This window comes from Barbus barbus (genome assembly GCF_936440315.1).
Source record: "Barbus barbus genome assembly, chromosome: 45".
NCBI lineage: Eukaryota > Metazoa > Chordata > Actinopteri > Cypriniformes > Cyprinidae > Barbus > Barbus barbus.
In genome coordinates, this window is record NC_136723.1 from 13,618,355 (window position 1) to 13,632,370 (window position 14,016).

A 14,016-nucleotide genomic window follows, 5' to 3' on the forward strand; every position below is an offset into this window, starting at 1 on the left:
CACACTAGGCGCGCGGTTATGATGTCACGCACACGCAGATTGCGTGCGTCCAAAATACATTACGTTGCTCGCGCGTGGAGTGTGCGGTGATCAATAACGACAGGTATTTCTGTTTTTACTTTGTGAGCATTCTCGTATTCTGTATAGATATGGAATTCTTGTTTGTTTATTTGATTTATAACGTCTTACTGACAGAAATTTGATTACAGAAATAGTTTGTTCTGCACTCTCGTGTCTCACGTGCTGGTAGTGTATAGTTCAATGCGTTTCTCGTTTGAAGAGAAAGATGAGCGTGGACACGGAGCGCGTGTTGATCCAGCTCCAGGATGAGAGCGGTGAGGTGCTGGGATCCCCCTTCGATGTGCAGCTGGACATCAGTCCGGATAAACTGCAGCTGGTCTGTAACGCACTCTTACAGAAGGTAGGATTGGTGGACTGGAGAGCCCATAATGTATTGGAGTATGGTAACTTACATATGAGCTGTTCTTCTTGAACCCTACTTTTATTATAGATCTGAAACACTGTATTAGAGATACGTAATGCATATATCTAACTTACCGTTCAAAAGGTTTTTATTGTTTTGCTCACCAAGGCTGCATTTATTTGATCATGAAAACAGTAATATTGTGAAATAATATTACAATTTAAAATTACTGTTTTCTATTTGAATATAATCCTTAAGTGTAATTTATTCCTGTAATAGAAAAACATAATTTTTCAACATCATTACACCAGTCTTTAGTGTCACATGATCCTTGAAAAATCATTCTGATATTTTGATTTGGTGCTCAATAAACCTTTCGTATTATTATCAATGATGGAAACAGTTGTGATACATTTTTTCAGGACTTTCAGATTGCATTTATCTGAAATCGAAATCTTTGGCAACATTGTAAATGTCTTTACTGTCAATTTTGATGTACATAATACACCTGTTCTAAATAAAAGTAATACATTCTCAAAACATCTCACTGACCCCAAACGGTAATATATACTTAGTTTATTGCAATCTGTAAAGTACAACATCACTTTTTTGTTGTTCATATATATATATATATATATATATATATATATACTGGATATGGGTAGTTGACATGATGTGACAGCAGTGTGACATACTATATCTAAAACACCTATTTTTTTCTAATTTTGTGTATTATACTTTGTAAAAAAAAATGCAATACTGTACTTTTAATTAGGTTTTATTACATAATATATTATTTTATGTAATAATGTATTGGTTACTTCGAATATAGTTTCTTAGGACTAATTTGTGAATTGCAAAAAACTTAAAAATGTTTAAAGCGGTGAAAAGCACAAAAGAAATGATGACCAGCACATAAAATATACAATTTCCCATTTTTTCCCATTTCCACATCTTCCACATTTCAACCTATAGTCTTGATGTTGAAAAAAACGAATGACCTCGTTATTTGTCAGTTACCCATTACATCAGCAAACCTTGTTCAATAACGTTTAATTACATTACGTTGAATGAATGATGCAGGTTATGATTTACTGCAGATTGTATTGTTTCATAACCATGATCTTTTTGTCTGTTTGCAGGAGGAGCCTGTGCCGTTCCTGTTCTTCGTGAAGGATGCAGAGGTGGTGTCGTCCTTGGGCTCCTGTGTGCAGACGTTGGGCCTGGAGACTGAGCAGGTGCTGCCGGTTGTGTACCAGCCGCAGGCCGTGTTTCGTGTGCGGGCCGTGGCTCGGTGCACCAGCTCTTTGGAGGGCCACACAGAGGCCGTCATCTCTGTGGCTTTTAGCCCTACAGGAAAGTAAGTAGATTAAACAGGGACATTACATGTTAATTTATATGAATACAGATAAATATATAACAAATTAGGCTGCATGCATTCAAATAAAGCTTTTGGGGATGTTACTCAGATATCTTGCCAGTGGATCTGGGGACACGACCGTGAGGTTTTGGGATCTGAGCACAGAAACGCCACACCACACTGCTAGGGGTCAGTTTTTCACTCAATGATATAAAATACAGGGCATCTGTAAGTTAAACCATGCATCTGACATTTTGTCCATCATGTTTTATAAGGACACACACATTGGGTTTTGTCCATTGCCTGGTCTCCAGATGGCAAGAAACTAGCATCAGGATGCAAAAACAGTCAGGTGAGCATATCACGTTTATTATAAGTCACTGATATTCCAGTGTACAAGACATATTGTAACATATTGTTTTATATCTCCTGTGATCTTTGCAGATCTTTTTGTGGGATCCGATCACAGGAAGTCAGATTGGAAAGCCCTTGACGGGACATATGAAGTGGATCACCTGGCTGTGCTGGGAACCACTTCACCTGTGAGTAAAAAAAAAAAAAATGTGTTCTTGTAATCAAATTGTTTTATATCTGTTAATTTGCATGTGTTCATTTTAGCTCTACAATGAATTCATGATCAAATTTATTATAAATTCAAATAAATTGTTTATTTTATTTTATTATAATTTTATGATAATTAATAAAATTATAATGTCTATTATTTAATAATTGTTTAATTAGGTAACACAAAGTCAATAATGTCCATTTAGTTATTGTTAGTTAATGCAGTAACTAAAATTAACTAACAATGAACAATGAATATATTACAGTATTTTTTAATCTTTTGTAATGTTAGTTAATAAACAGCAATTAAATAATGTCAACTGATAAATAAATGCTTTTAGAATTATTTTTCATTGTTAGTTTCTTAACTAATGGAACCTTGTTAAAAAGTGTTACCTTTAATTCAATTATAATTCTGAGCATAATAAAATAATAAAAGAACATGACGATTAATCAGCAATTTTCGCTCCATCACAGGAACCCAGAGTGTCGATATTTGGCTAGCACCAGTAAAGACTGTTCGATTCGGATCTGGGATACGGTTTTGGGCCGCTGTGATAAGATCCTGACTGGACACACACAGTCTGTGACGTGTGTAAAATGGGGAGGTGATGGTCTCTTGTACACCTCATCTCAGGACAGAACCATTAAAGTCTGGAGAGCTAAAGATGTAAGCTGAGTCCACTCTTGATGGATTAAATATAAATTGAAACTATCTTTACTAGGGTGTTTGACTGAATGATGGTGTGAATATCTCTTCTGGTCTGTGCTGTAGGGGGTTCAATGTCGTACACTGCAAGGTCATGCTCACTGGGTCAACACGCTGGCCCTCAGCACCGACTATGTTCTGCGCACAGGAGCGTTTGAGCCTGCTACTGCAACCATAAACCCTCAGGATCTCACTGGATCATGTATGCTTCAACACCTGCAGTTGATTAATTATTATACACTACACTACTGTTCAAAGGTTTGGGGTTGCTAAGGCTGCATTTATTTGACCAAAAATACTGTTAAAACAGTAATATTGTGATTTATATAATTGCTATTTAAAATGACTTTTTTTTCAATATATTTTACTATATAACTTATTCCTGTGATGCAAAGCTGAATTTTCAGCATCATTACTCCAGTCTTCAGTGTCAGATTTGTGAGATATAAAGTCAGAATTGTCTTCAGAATTGTCAATTTTTTTATTTTTTTGTTTCCACCACAGAATAAAAAAGTAAAAATAATTATGACCTTTTTACCTCACACTTCTGTTTTTATGCTATTTTGAGTGTATATCTTACAATAATAATCCTTTAGAAATCATTCCAATATGTTGATTTGTTTTTCAATAAACTTTTCTTATTATTATTATTAATGTTGAAAACTATGGAAGCTTGTTTTCCGCCACTGGTCAAAAAAACTAAAAAACATAAATGAAATTTAATTTCACAATTCAGACTTTTTTTCTGTAAGGAAAAAATGTAAGAATTGTAAGATATGAACTCAAAATTGCAAGGAAAACTCTGTGGTAACAACTGAATTATAAATGCAGAATTCAGAGAATTATCAATTCAGAATTGCTCCAAAAAAACTCTGAATTATGAGATAAAAAGTGGTGGAAACAAACTTCCATAGAAAGCGGTTGTCCTGCTTAATAGTTTTTTAGAAAACCTAAATATTTTTTTCAGGATTCTTTGATGAATAGAAAGCTCAATAGACTTTGCATTTACTCTCTCTTTTGATCATCCTTGCTGAATAAATATTAATTTCTTTAATATATATATATATATATATATGCAGTACATGCATACACCTTACTGGCCCCAAACTTGTGAACTGTAGTAGATGTAATATGGACCATTTTATAAATATGTTTCTGCTTTCCACAGTGGAAGAGATCAAAGAAAAGGCTTTGAAGCGCTACAACAGTATCAGAGTGAGTGAGACCAGTCTATAGAGCAGGGATCCTCAAATCTGACCCACTCCTTCAGAGTTTAGCTCTAACCCTAATCAAACACACCTGAGCATGCTAATCAGAGTCTTCAACAATCAAGATCATTAGAAAATCACAGGTAGGTGAGTTTGATCAGGGTTGGAGCTAAACTCTGCAGCAGATTGGCCCTCCAGGGAAAGATTTGAGGAACCCTGCTATAGACAGTATGGACCTGTAAGAGAACAAATTTATGTATAAACCTGAACATTTGGTCTTAAGGGTGAAGGTCATGAGAGGCTGGTGTCAGGATCAGATGATTTCACAATGTTCTTATGGAACCCAGCAGAGGAGAAGAAACCAGTGGCCCGTTTGACAGGTCACCAAGCGCTGGTCAATGAGGTGCTGTTCTCACCGGACACACGGCTGATCGCCAGCGCTTCCTTTGATAAGTCTATAAAGATCTGGGATGGAAAGACGGGAAAGTAAGCAGGATGGTCACGCATCCTTAATTGATTTGGTTATGTTCAGAATAGCATACTACCATTTTTCTATTATATATTAGCAATGCTATATTTCTGTATTAATATTAGTATATAGTATGTAAAGTGTGTGCATAGTATGCAAATATTCTATATGCTATGAATACCCAGATTCTACATTAATTCTACATTAGTGTTTGTATTTATTATTAAATGGATTCATAGTGACACAGACCCAGAGTGTACTTCCAGCAGGGTACACTAGAGGGCACTCAAATCCCACCAGCTCTGGCATATTTTGCTTGTCTGCTCATAGTAACAATCCAGAGAGTCTCTTTAAATATAACGTCAAACGCATCAATATGATTTCTCTGAGTTCGTGAAATTGTTTTGAAATGGTGCTTTTTTTTGTTGTTTTTCCAGGTACCTGACCTCACTTCGCGGTCATGTGGGGCCAGTGTACCAGGTCGCGTGGTCGGCAGACAGCCGTCTGTTAGTCAGTGGCAGTAGTGACAGCACTCTGAAGGTGTGGGACATCAAGAAGGGCAAACTGAACGCAGATCTGCCTGGCCACGCTGATGAGGTGAGACACTGAATGGATTTAGTTCAGAGGCTGGAGTCACGAGTGCCAGAGCTTTAGAATGACTTGACTTTTTCAGTACACCTACATCAGTTATTTTAGTAGCATTTCTATATGATTTTAAGGCAACATTTTTATTTTATTATTTTTTTAAATGTAATTTTTCCATTTAAAATGAATACTTTTATATTGGCTTTGATTTGAATTTCAGTTTAAGTTTAAATGTTTTTGTTATGGGCTTTTGGCGTTTTATTGTTGTTTCTTTATAGGTTTTATTTGTTTCTATTTTGTAGAAATGTATAACATCTTTTTCTATTTTGGTTAGTTACAATGGTAACGCTTCTAAAATGATTGTAAAATAAAAAAAAATCATTTGTTTTTTAACCATTAGTTTTAGTGAACAATAACAACACTGACCTACATACATTTTAAAATGACTTTTTTTTTTTAAATATTAGGATTTAAAACCTCAACATACAAGGGAATTGTGTGTGTGTGTGTGTGTATATATATATATATATATATATATATATATATATATATATATATATATATTACACGTGTGTGTGTGTGTTAACCAGTAACTTGCCACATTTACAGTTGACTTTTAACAGGCCACTAAGCAACCGCCTCTAAAAACACTCTAAATACATTAGTAACAGCACAGCATTGGTTTTTGCCTGGATAAGCACCGCTAATATAGTTTTCTTTCATTGCTCAGGTTTTTGCAGTTGACTGGAGTCCGGATGGACAGAGAGTGGCCAGCGGTGGAAAAGACAAGTGTTTAAGAATGTAAGTGACCCTGCATCCTGTTCAGATTATTTATTTCCACACACGCACAATGCGGTGTGCCACGCCACCTAGTAGGAACACCTGGCATGTCTTCTCTTCTGTTCCCCTTTAGATGGAGGAAGTAACCTGGAGAAACCAGAGGACCCTGGCTCTACATGCAACAGCCAATCAGGCGTCTGGAATCATCACCCCACAGCATGGTGGACAGCAGTGTCGGAGCATTAAGCCTTAGCCTATTTATCCAATGAAACCGATTCGACAGCATCACAATAGCTGACATATAATGCTCTCTGATGATGTTGGGCCAGATAGCGGGAAGATAAAACGCTGCCTTTTTTGCCCCACTCAAATGAGTAATTGCCCTGTGGAAGTGCAGGCGAACTGACCCAGTCTAATCTGTGTAATCTTTCTCACACACACTCTTTGTAATTAACTTAATCCCTAATGCTGCGATACAGGCGGCATTAACTGGGTCTGTTCCAGCGCCGAGAGATAACCAGCGTCGTCACAGTGGACCGTACTACGTCAGCAGAGACGTTTTCTCATTTAACAAGCAGTAAAAGGATTTTTTTGGGGCCCGTGTTGTGTGACTTTCTTATCTTGAATGAACAACTGTAGAGCATCAAAAGCAGTTTGTTGTTATCGCACAGCAGATATATGACGTGAAGAGTCTTAGGATGGAAATGAAAGAGTTTGGTTCGATTGATCAATATTGTCTACTCAATAAGGTCACAGGGACAGGAAACTGAACCGATTTGGGTTTATTGAATCTGTGTTGAATTGGTTGTGAAGAAGCACTGCTTACATATCAGACACGAACACAAAAGTAGCGTAGCTAGTACAGAATAAGCAACCTTTGTGGGAAATGCTCGCGTTAACAACAAAGAAGCTTAACAAATTGCGCAACTAAAAAAAAAAAAAAAGCTTCCATTTACATGTTTTATGGTTTTTATACAATCAAGCTTGAATGCCCTGGTCTTCATGATTGCACGCAACATGCAAGTTTTATATCGAGTATCACGATCGTCTGAGCCTCTACCAGTTTTGAGACATCACGATACATTTGACTTAGAAAAGCAAATTTTCAGAGCTGCACATGTAAACTAGGACAAAAGAACATGTGCATTACATTGATATTTCTGCGTACTTGGTTGTGCTATTACATTTCATGCCACATAAGTAGACTGTCTCACGACAACCTCTATAAAAGCATGGTGGAGAGAAGACACTTGCACGATTTTACCAAAGTGCAAACTGATGAAACGCTCGTGTATCAATATTTTTGTGCGTCAATAAATGCACTGTATGCTACATGTTCCTCCTCGTGGCTCAAGCTTCTGGCTTCAACTATACAGACACAGATGGATGGTTTAAATCCTCTAGGCCAGAGGTCACGGTTCAAGTCTGGATCTTTAGACTTGACTGACGTGGCCAACTGTGTTTGGATAGTTCAGTCCGTCTCAATCAGTTCTGCACCCTGGTCCGTTTTCAGTCTGTTCTCCAGACGTTGTTCAGTAGCTTTACAACCTCCTCGTAGAGAACAAAGACAATGGCCACATCTAGACACACTCTGCCCAGTCGTGGAACCGTGCCTTTGTAGAACCTGTGATGCAAAGTGAAAAAAGGAGAGGTCAGATTTACCATTGTTCAGTTAATTTTCAGTCATTTCAATAGGAATTCACGTGATCGAGAAAATACTGTCATCATTTACTCACTCTCAAGTTGAAAGGTATTTTGAAGAATGTGGGCGACCAGACAGTTGTTGCACTCCATTGACTTGCACAGTATTTTCTTTTTTTTACTAATATGCAAGTCAATGGAGACCAGAAATTCTTTGGTTAGAAATTCATACAGATTTGGAAAAGCTCAAGAGTGAGTAAATGACAGAATTTTCATTTTTGGATGAACTATCCCTTTAAAGCATAAGAAAACAAAAGGATGTCCAAAAGGAAATAATGATTATGAAGAAAAAAACATACGCTTGAGGGCCTTCATTCTTCAAAATCTGGAATGCACAATCTAACGTGCTCTTGTAGCGATGAGCCTCCAAACCCTAAAAAACAAAATTATAAAATATATCTACAAGTGGTATTTAATTACATTCTTTAAAAATGAATAAATATATTCATCTTAATTATTTAATAAATAATAAGCTTCAGTCTCTGTTGACCTGCATTCGAGTCTTCACCACATCAAGTGGTGTGTTCCCAAAAACACTTGCTGCCCCGGCTGTTGCTCCAAATAACGCTGTAACTAGCGGATGCATGTCACGTCTGGGGTCATCGCCTGAAGAAAAAGCCAAGATGATAATTTTGTTGGACAGCAATATTGAAATCAATTAATTTCAAAGTATTACTGTTAAATGAAGGACAGTTATCTCATCCTCACCTTTGTACCAGTTGCGCAACAAGTTCATAACATAAAAGCGTATAGCCTGGTTGCTACCCTGCTTCAAAAGTGTAGCAGTCAGTCCTTGATACGTCCCTCGGACACCTATAAACACAGAATAAATATATTATTAGGCACGATTATTTAATTTTTTTTTTTTTCTTTTATATTTTTGCTTTTTATTGACTTATTTTATATTTTCTTTTTCAAAAACAATTGTTATTTATTATTATTTTTGATCGTGTATTTTATTCATTTTATAATTCACAAAATTTTGTTTTGTTTATTTTTTTTTTTTTTTTCATTTTGTGGCCCACATGTTGATCGATGCTATTACTTCCATTCAATTTTCTATGAGTGGTCCATCTCCTACTGTTTCTATGAATAAGTAAGTTGTAGTGATTTCATTTTAGTACCTTGATCTCTAATTATTTCCCGTACACCATGGAAGAACCCTCTATAGCGTGGTCTCAGAGAGCACTGGTCATGAATGAACTTCACCTTAAAATAATATTAACAGGACATATTTTGAGTGAGATTATACATTACAGAGGACTAGTTAAAGGGATAGTTCACCTTTAGTTGCTGGTCCCCAATGACTTGCATAGTGTTTTTTTTCCCTCCATACTATGGAAGTCATTGGGGACCAACTGGTGGTGAACTTTCCCTTTAAGGTGATGTATTATCTTGATGTACAACTAAAACAATCAGTAACAGTCCTACCTTGACTGTCTCCATTGGACAGACCACCAACACTGCCTCTGCAATTCCCGCTCCAAGCCCACACAGCAAACTTCCCTTATTGTCAAGCCGACCCGTGGAGTCCCTCATCGGGTTACTAAGAACCTCAAATGTCCCAAACCTGCAATAATGTCGAAATGAAGTGTCAGCAATAAAGACACTATTCAAGCTTAAACACTTAAAGACCAAAGTTTCTTACCGTATTGCAGATTTTGGGATGGATCCATAAAGCAGTGAACTAAGTCCTCTGTATAGACCTCTCAACCCATGATCCTGCACCGTCAGCTTAACACAGTCGCCTGCACAAAAAAATCCAAGTTACGCATTTTAATAAATTTTTTTCAACATTCACACTTTGTACATTCATTTAGTTAAAGATATAGTTCACCCAAAATAAAAAATGACTGAAAAATTAATTCAAGTTAAGTAGATGAGTTTGTTTATTCATCTATTTAGCATCACATCACTTGCTCACCAATGGATCCTCTGCAGTGAATGGGTGCCGTAAGAATGAGAGAGTTCAAACAGCTGATAAAAGCATCTCCAGAGTCCATCAATTAATGTCTTGTGAAGTGTAAAGCTACGTGTTTGTAAGAAACAAATCCATGCTTCTGGCCAAAATATCAGTCTATAATCCATAATAACACTTCCTCCAATGAAATAGTTCGTTCGTCGTTGTTTTCTCGCATCTGAATGTTTAAAATTGCTTTCATTTGTAAACAGTGATTGATCTGTGCTTATTTCTCTCCTGATTTGGACAAGACGAGTTTTTCCCTGGAGAAAGCAATAACATACATTCAGGACCTGTATTTTAACCAGATTCAGTGGTTTTAAGTTTAAAACTTCTAGTGATTGATTGAGTTTTTGCATTTCTGTTCTGACAAAGAAATCATCTCATCTACTTCCTGGACAGCCTGAAGGTGAGTACATTTTGAGAAAATTGGGTGAGCTATTGGTTTAATAACAGTCATCGTCCTCACCTATGCCTCGATACCGTGGAGGATTTGCTCGTTCATCTAATTGTAGCTGGGTTTTCACATACTCTGTTGGAAATGTGATGCAGATCTCAATGCCTCCTGCAATGCCACCTGGGTAAAAATAATATCATCAGTAAATAAAATGTGTCTAAATTACATTCACTGACATCAGAGGCAATCTATGTGATACAGCTGTTTAACTTGCACCAAGGACAAGTCAGTTTCATACAAGGTCATTTTGTTTTTGTTCTGCTTGGATTTTTAACACAAATGTTTGAACAAAGCAAGCAAAGAAGCGTTTGTTGTTAAAGTAACAATGCTGGAATATGATTAAGTAGTTAAATTGACATTTATAATAGTTTATGTTAGTGTTAGAACACTGTTTTAAGCGTCCAGCCCTGTTTACACTAATATCAGCTGAGTCCATACATGAGATTTCTGGAAGCTACTATTTGGTTGACCAAGCAAAGACAAGCAGGTCATGGACTGACAGCGAGTTTCACAGTTATGGCAGACTGGAGGGGTTATAAATGGGAGACATTTGATCCATAATCACGCATGACTGTTGTTGTGGTCTCGCGCATAATAGGGTAGAGCGTGATCCACCAAAACATTGGCGCTTATGTGCTTCTAACACAAACACAATAGGCACTTACCTGCAAGAATTGCCTTCCACGGATGGGTGATTTTTCTCCCTCCGATTGCTGCGGCCGCTAGATTCCTCTGGCCTGGATAAATATTAGGAATTGGGGTAAAAGTGCGCGTCGAGCTCCCGCCAGCGGAGGAAATCCGGGTCAGCGCAGCAGGATGCTGTAGCGGCGTGCATCCTAGTCTCAGTATCGCATCTTTGCATGGCCCATCCGAAACAGAAAACGGTTTATACAAAGACGACATGTTTTAATAATAATTTTACGCATGAAGTGAAAATCTGTAATGTGTGACGACGCGCAAGATGCGTCTGCCCAATAAGACGCAGACAACACAATCACAGGAAGACCACTGCGGAGGCGTGGCTGCGAGGAGCTCATGAATATTAATATAGAGGTCATGCAGCGAGCTCAGTCATTGGTCTGTTTTAAACATTTGATTAATTTATTGCGGTATTCATCTTGTGTAATATTAATGAGGTACATTCGCCGATTCAATTGGTCCAATTGTTTTACCACATCCACACCCTAGCGGGTTTGTTAAAAATATAGTAACAAATGTTTGATCAGAGAAGGTTTAAGTTAAAATTAGTTTTTTGAGGTTTGTATAAGACATCCAATGTAGATATGTTTGATAAACTGTTGTCTAAGACTCTTGATTTTCTAAATTAAAAATAAAATAGTACAACAATATATATTCATTGTATAGAATACTTTAAAAGCGTTACAAATTGTAATTGCTAAAATTTTCAAGCTCGGCCATTCAACCTGTTATCCAAATTATTATTTTAAAATAAAACAATTTTTTGTTTGTTAATTTAGGCTATGTCAAGTTTATCCTACAAACGAACATTTGATCTCAAACTATAGCTAGTCCCTTTAAGTTAAAATTGCAACCTCGTGATTAAAAAAACAATGTTTAAAAAATGTTTTTTGAATTTGCAGCCTAATTTGTATTTTAATTTGTTTTCTTAATGCTTGTAGTTAACATGTTTGTTTGTTTATTTAGCTAGTTAGTTAGCTAGAAAACTGTGCAATCACGAAAGGAAGGTTGAATTGAAAGCTTTGAATAGCAACATTTTCATAAAATTAGAGAACCTCTCTTTATACAGACCATTTGTTTAATACATGAAATACATTTGTAACTGTTTCAGATCCTGTTTATACCCTCTTATGTGGTTCTTGGGTTACAAGTGGTCTTTTGTGTGAATGTAGGTGTTTGTTGGGTAACAGCTGGGTGTAACTGTGTGAATTGCACACAAGCTTTTTCATGTTTTTATTTACACACACATGCAAAACTAACTCACAGACAGTTTAGTATTCAAATGTAGACACTGTTTTTATACGGCACTATGTTATCTGTGCTGCTCCATGCAGAAGTCCAAGAATACTTTGGAATTTGTGAAGACTGGGGAATCTGAATATGGCTCCAGTGATGAAGCACAGATCTGTCCCTCAAATGCTGCCAACAGTTTCCCAGTTTCGCAGCCCACCTCTTGGCCACATATTCCTATTGAGAGCTGATCCAGGGCTGGAGGTAAGAGCACCAGCATGACAATGATTGCACCACACTCTAAGTGAAAGGACATTTTTCCACTAGTATATTTTAGCAACTGAAAGGAACCTTAAATCACCAGAAAGAAGGAAAGGGGAACTGAATAGGTGACTTGAATTTAATTTGTCCAGTCAGGCAATTTAAAGTTCCCATTTTAAAGGTGACTTTCTTCAAAGTGTTTGCGTGAAGGTAATTATTGAAAGCCCTGTTGTAAAAAGCACATGTACGCAAACCCACTGAACAATTTCAGTTATCTTCAAAGGTTTCATCCACAATTCCATGCATTTTCCTGGATTTTGAAATCCTTTTCATCCTACTCCAAGAGATAACCTTACCTATTTAGACAGTGGTGTCCTCAGAATGGATAATTTAACATAGGTCCCCATAATGCACATTTGAGTGAGACTTTACTGTTGCACCCTTGCTGTAGTACTGGAACTGGATCATTTGAGCTCAGTGTTAGTTATTTAATAATACATGTTGAGAACTTCTAGCTGTTTGGCCTTTTCCTGATAATCTATCTGGCACTTCCCAATATCGATTTTGCATCAATTTAAAGGGTTAGTTCACCCAAAAATGAAAATTGTGTCATTAATTACTCACCCTCATGTAATTCCAAACCCATAAGACTTTCATTCATCTTCGGCACACAAATTAAGATATTTCCAGAAACGTAGCAAGGACATCAGTAAAATAGTTCATGTGACATCAGTGGTTCAATCGTAATTTTACGAAGCTACGAGAATACTTTTTGTACGCAAAGAAAACAATAATATCAGCATTGTTTACATTCAGTAGACAGCATGTGCATGTTTTTATCGGATTTTCTAAAAAATATCTTAATTTGTGTTTTCCGAAGATGAACGAAGGTCATGAGGGTGAGTAATTAATGACAGAATTATCAGTTTTGGGTGAACTAACCCTTTAAGTTGACTATTCTTTGTACAATTCATATTGCAATATTGGTACATTAACTTATTGCTGATACTAGGCAAAGAGATGTCTGTATACATTTGTATACATTTACTGTGCAAAAGTCTTAGGCCTTTAGTATTTTCACCAAAAACAACAAAAAATGGTTTTAAGCCAATTATCGTTATTTCCAAACATTCCTTTGGCCATTAATTGTAATCATCTACTAAGACTTTTGTATGCACAAGGAGTCTGACAACAGCCAATGCTCTACATAGAGATCTGATCTCACCCATTATCGAATCCATCTGGGATTACATGGCGAAACTGAGACAGACTAAATCCAGAAGAACTGTGGCAACATCTCCAGCTTTTGATATTTACACTTGCACAGTTTTTCAGGTTTTGCAGGTAGGTTTCTCGAAGCATCTTGGAGACGTTGCCACAGTTCTTCTGGATTTAGTTTGTCTGTCACAGTTCGGTTAGTTTGGACTTTCTGTTTGCTTCCTTTTCCTGTTGTCATGGTTATTGATTTGATTTCGTCAATGTTTAGCTGTGTCTTGTTAATTATTCTTGTTTGGTCAGTCTATTTAAATTGGTGTCTGTGCAGTTTGAGTTTGTCGGGTCTTGAGTTAACTTTGTGTATGTGTCACCTGCCTTCCCTTTCTGGATTTAC

At 36.8% G+C, this 14,016-nt stretch overlaps 2 protein-coding genes across 3 annotated transcripts; one reads left to right on the forward strand and one right to left on the reverse strand.

The window, feature by feature from the left end:
* The first annotated feature begins 30 nt into the window (after nt 1-30).
* nle1 (notchless homolog 1) lies at nt 31-7,430 on the forward strand. Of its 2 annotated transcripts, none has more exons than XM_079408562.1 (13): nt 31-103; nt 281-421; nt 1,567-1,784; nt 1,894-1,973; nt 2,060-2,136; nt 2,229-2,326; nt 2,826-3,018; nt 3,124-3,259; nt 4,226-4,272; nt 4,549-4,751; nt 5,172-5,331; nt 6,050-6,120; nt 6,233-7,430. In XM_079408562.1, the coding sequence occupies exons 2-13, from the start codon at nt 287-289 to the stop codon at nt 6,243-6,245; spliced, it is 1,431 nt and encodes a 476-aa protein (XP_079264688.1). In that variant the 5' UTR covers nt 31-103; nt 281-286; the 3' UTR covers nt 6,246-7,430. The 2 variants fall into 2 exon arrangements, with proteins under 2 accessions (XP_079264688.1, XP_079264689.1); XM_079408563.1 differs by having other exon boundaries at nt 210-421; nt 6,233-6,895.
* Nucleotides 6,868-11,243, reverse strand: LOC306864515 (tricarboxylate transport protein A, mitochondrial-like). Its single transcript, XM_079408564.1, has 9 exons — nt 10,883-11,243; nt 10,230-10,337; nt 9,449-9,548; nt 9,232-9,370; nt 8,925-9,009; nt 8,509-8,613; nt 8,291-8,406; nt 8,100-8,173; nt 6,868-7,723 (listed from the first exon to the last, which is right to left on the reverse strand). The coding sequence occupies exons 1-9, from the start codon at nt 11,118-11,120 to the stop codon at nt 7,609-7,611; spliced, it is 1,080 nt and encodes a 359-aa protein (XP_079264690.1). The 5' UTR covers nt 11,121-11,243; the 3' UTR covers nt 6,868-7,608.
* Nucleotides 11,244-14,016: the final 2,773 nt, after the last annotated feature.

Excerpts from the sequence above, each read along its gene's own strand:
- nle1 (XM_079408562.1), top strand. The coding sequence starts at position 287 with ATGAGCGTGGACACGGAGCGCGTGTTGATCCAGCTCCAGGATGAGAGC. Across the intron at positions 4,273-4,548 it reads AGCGCTACAACAGTATCAGA|GGTGAAGGTCATGAGAGGCT; the intron begins GTGAGTGAGACC and ends TTTGGTCTTAAG. Across the intron at positions 5,332-6,049 it reads TGCCTGGCCACGCTGATGAG|GTTTTTGCAGTTGACTGGAG; the intron begins GTGAGACACTGA and ends TTCATTGCTCAG.
- LOC306864515 (XM_079408564.1), bottom strand. The coding sequence starts at position 11,120 with ATGTCGTCTTTGTATAAACCGTTTTCTGTTTCGGATGGGCCATGCAAA. Across the intron at positions 9,549-10,229 it reads TCCACGGTATCGAGGCATAG|GCGACTGTGTTAAGCTGACG; the intron begins GTGAGGACGATG and ends TTTTTTGTGCAG. Across the intron at positions 9,010-9,231 it reads GTCCAATGGAGACAGTCAAG|GTGAAGTTCATTCATGACCA; the intron begins GTAGGACTGTTA and ends TATTATTTTAAG.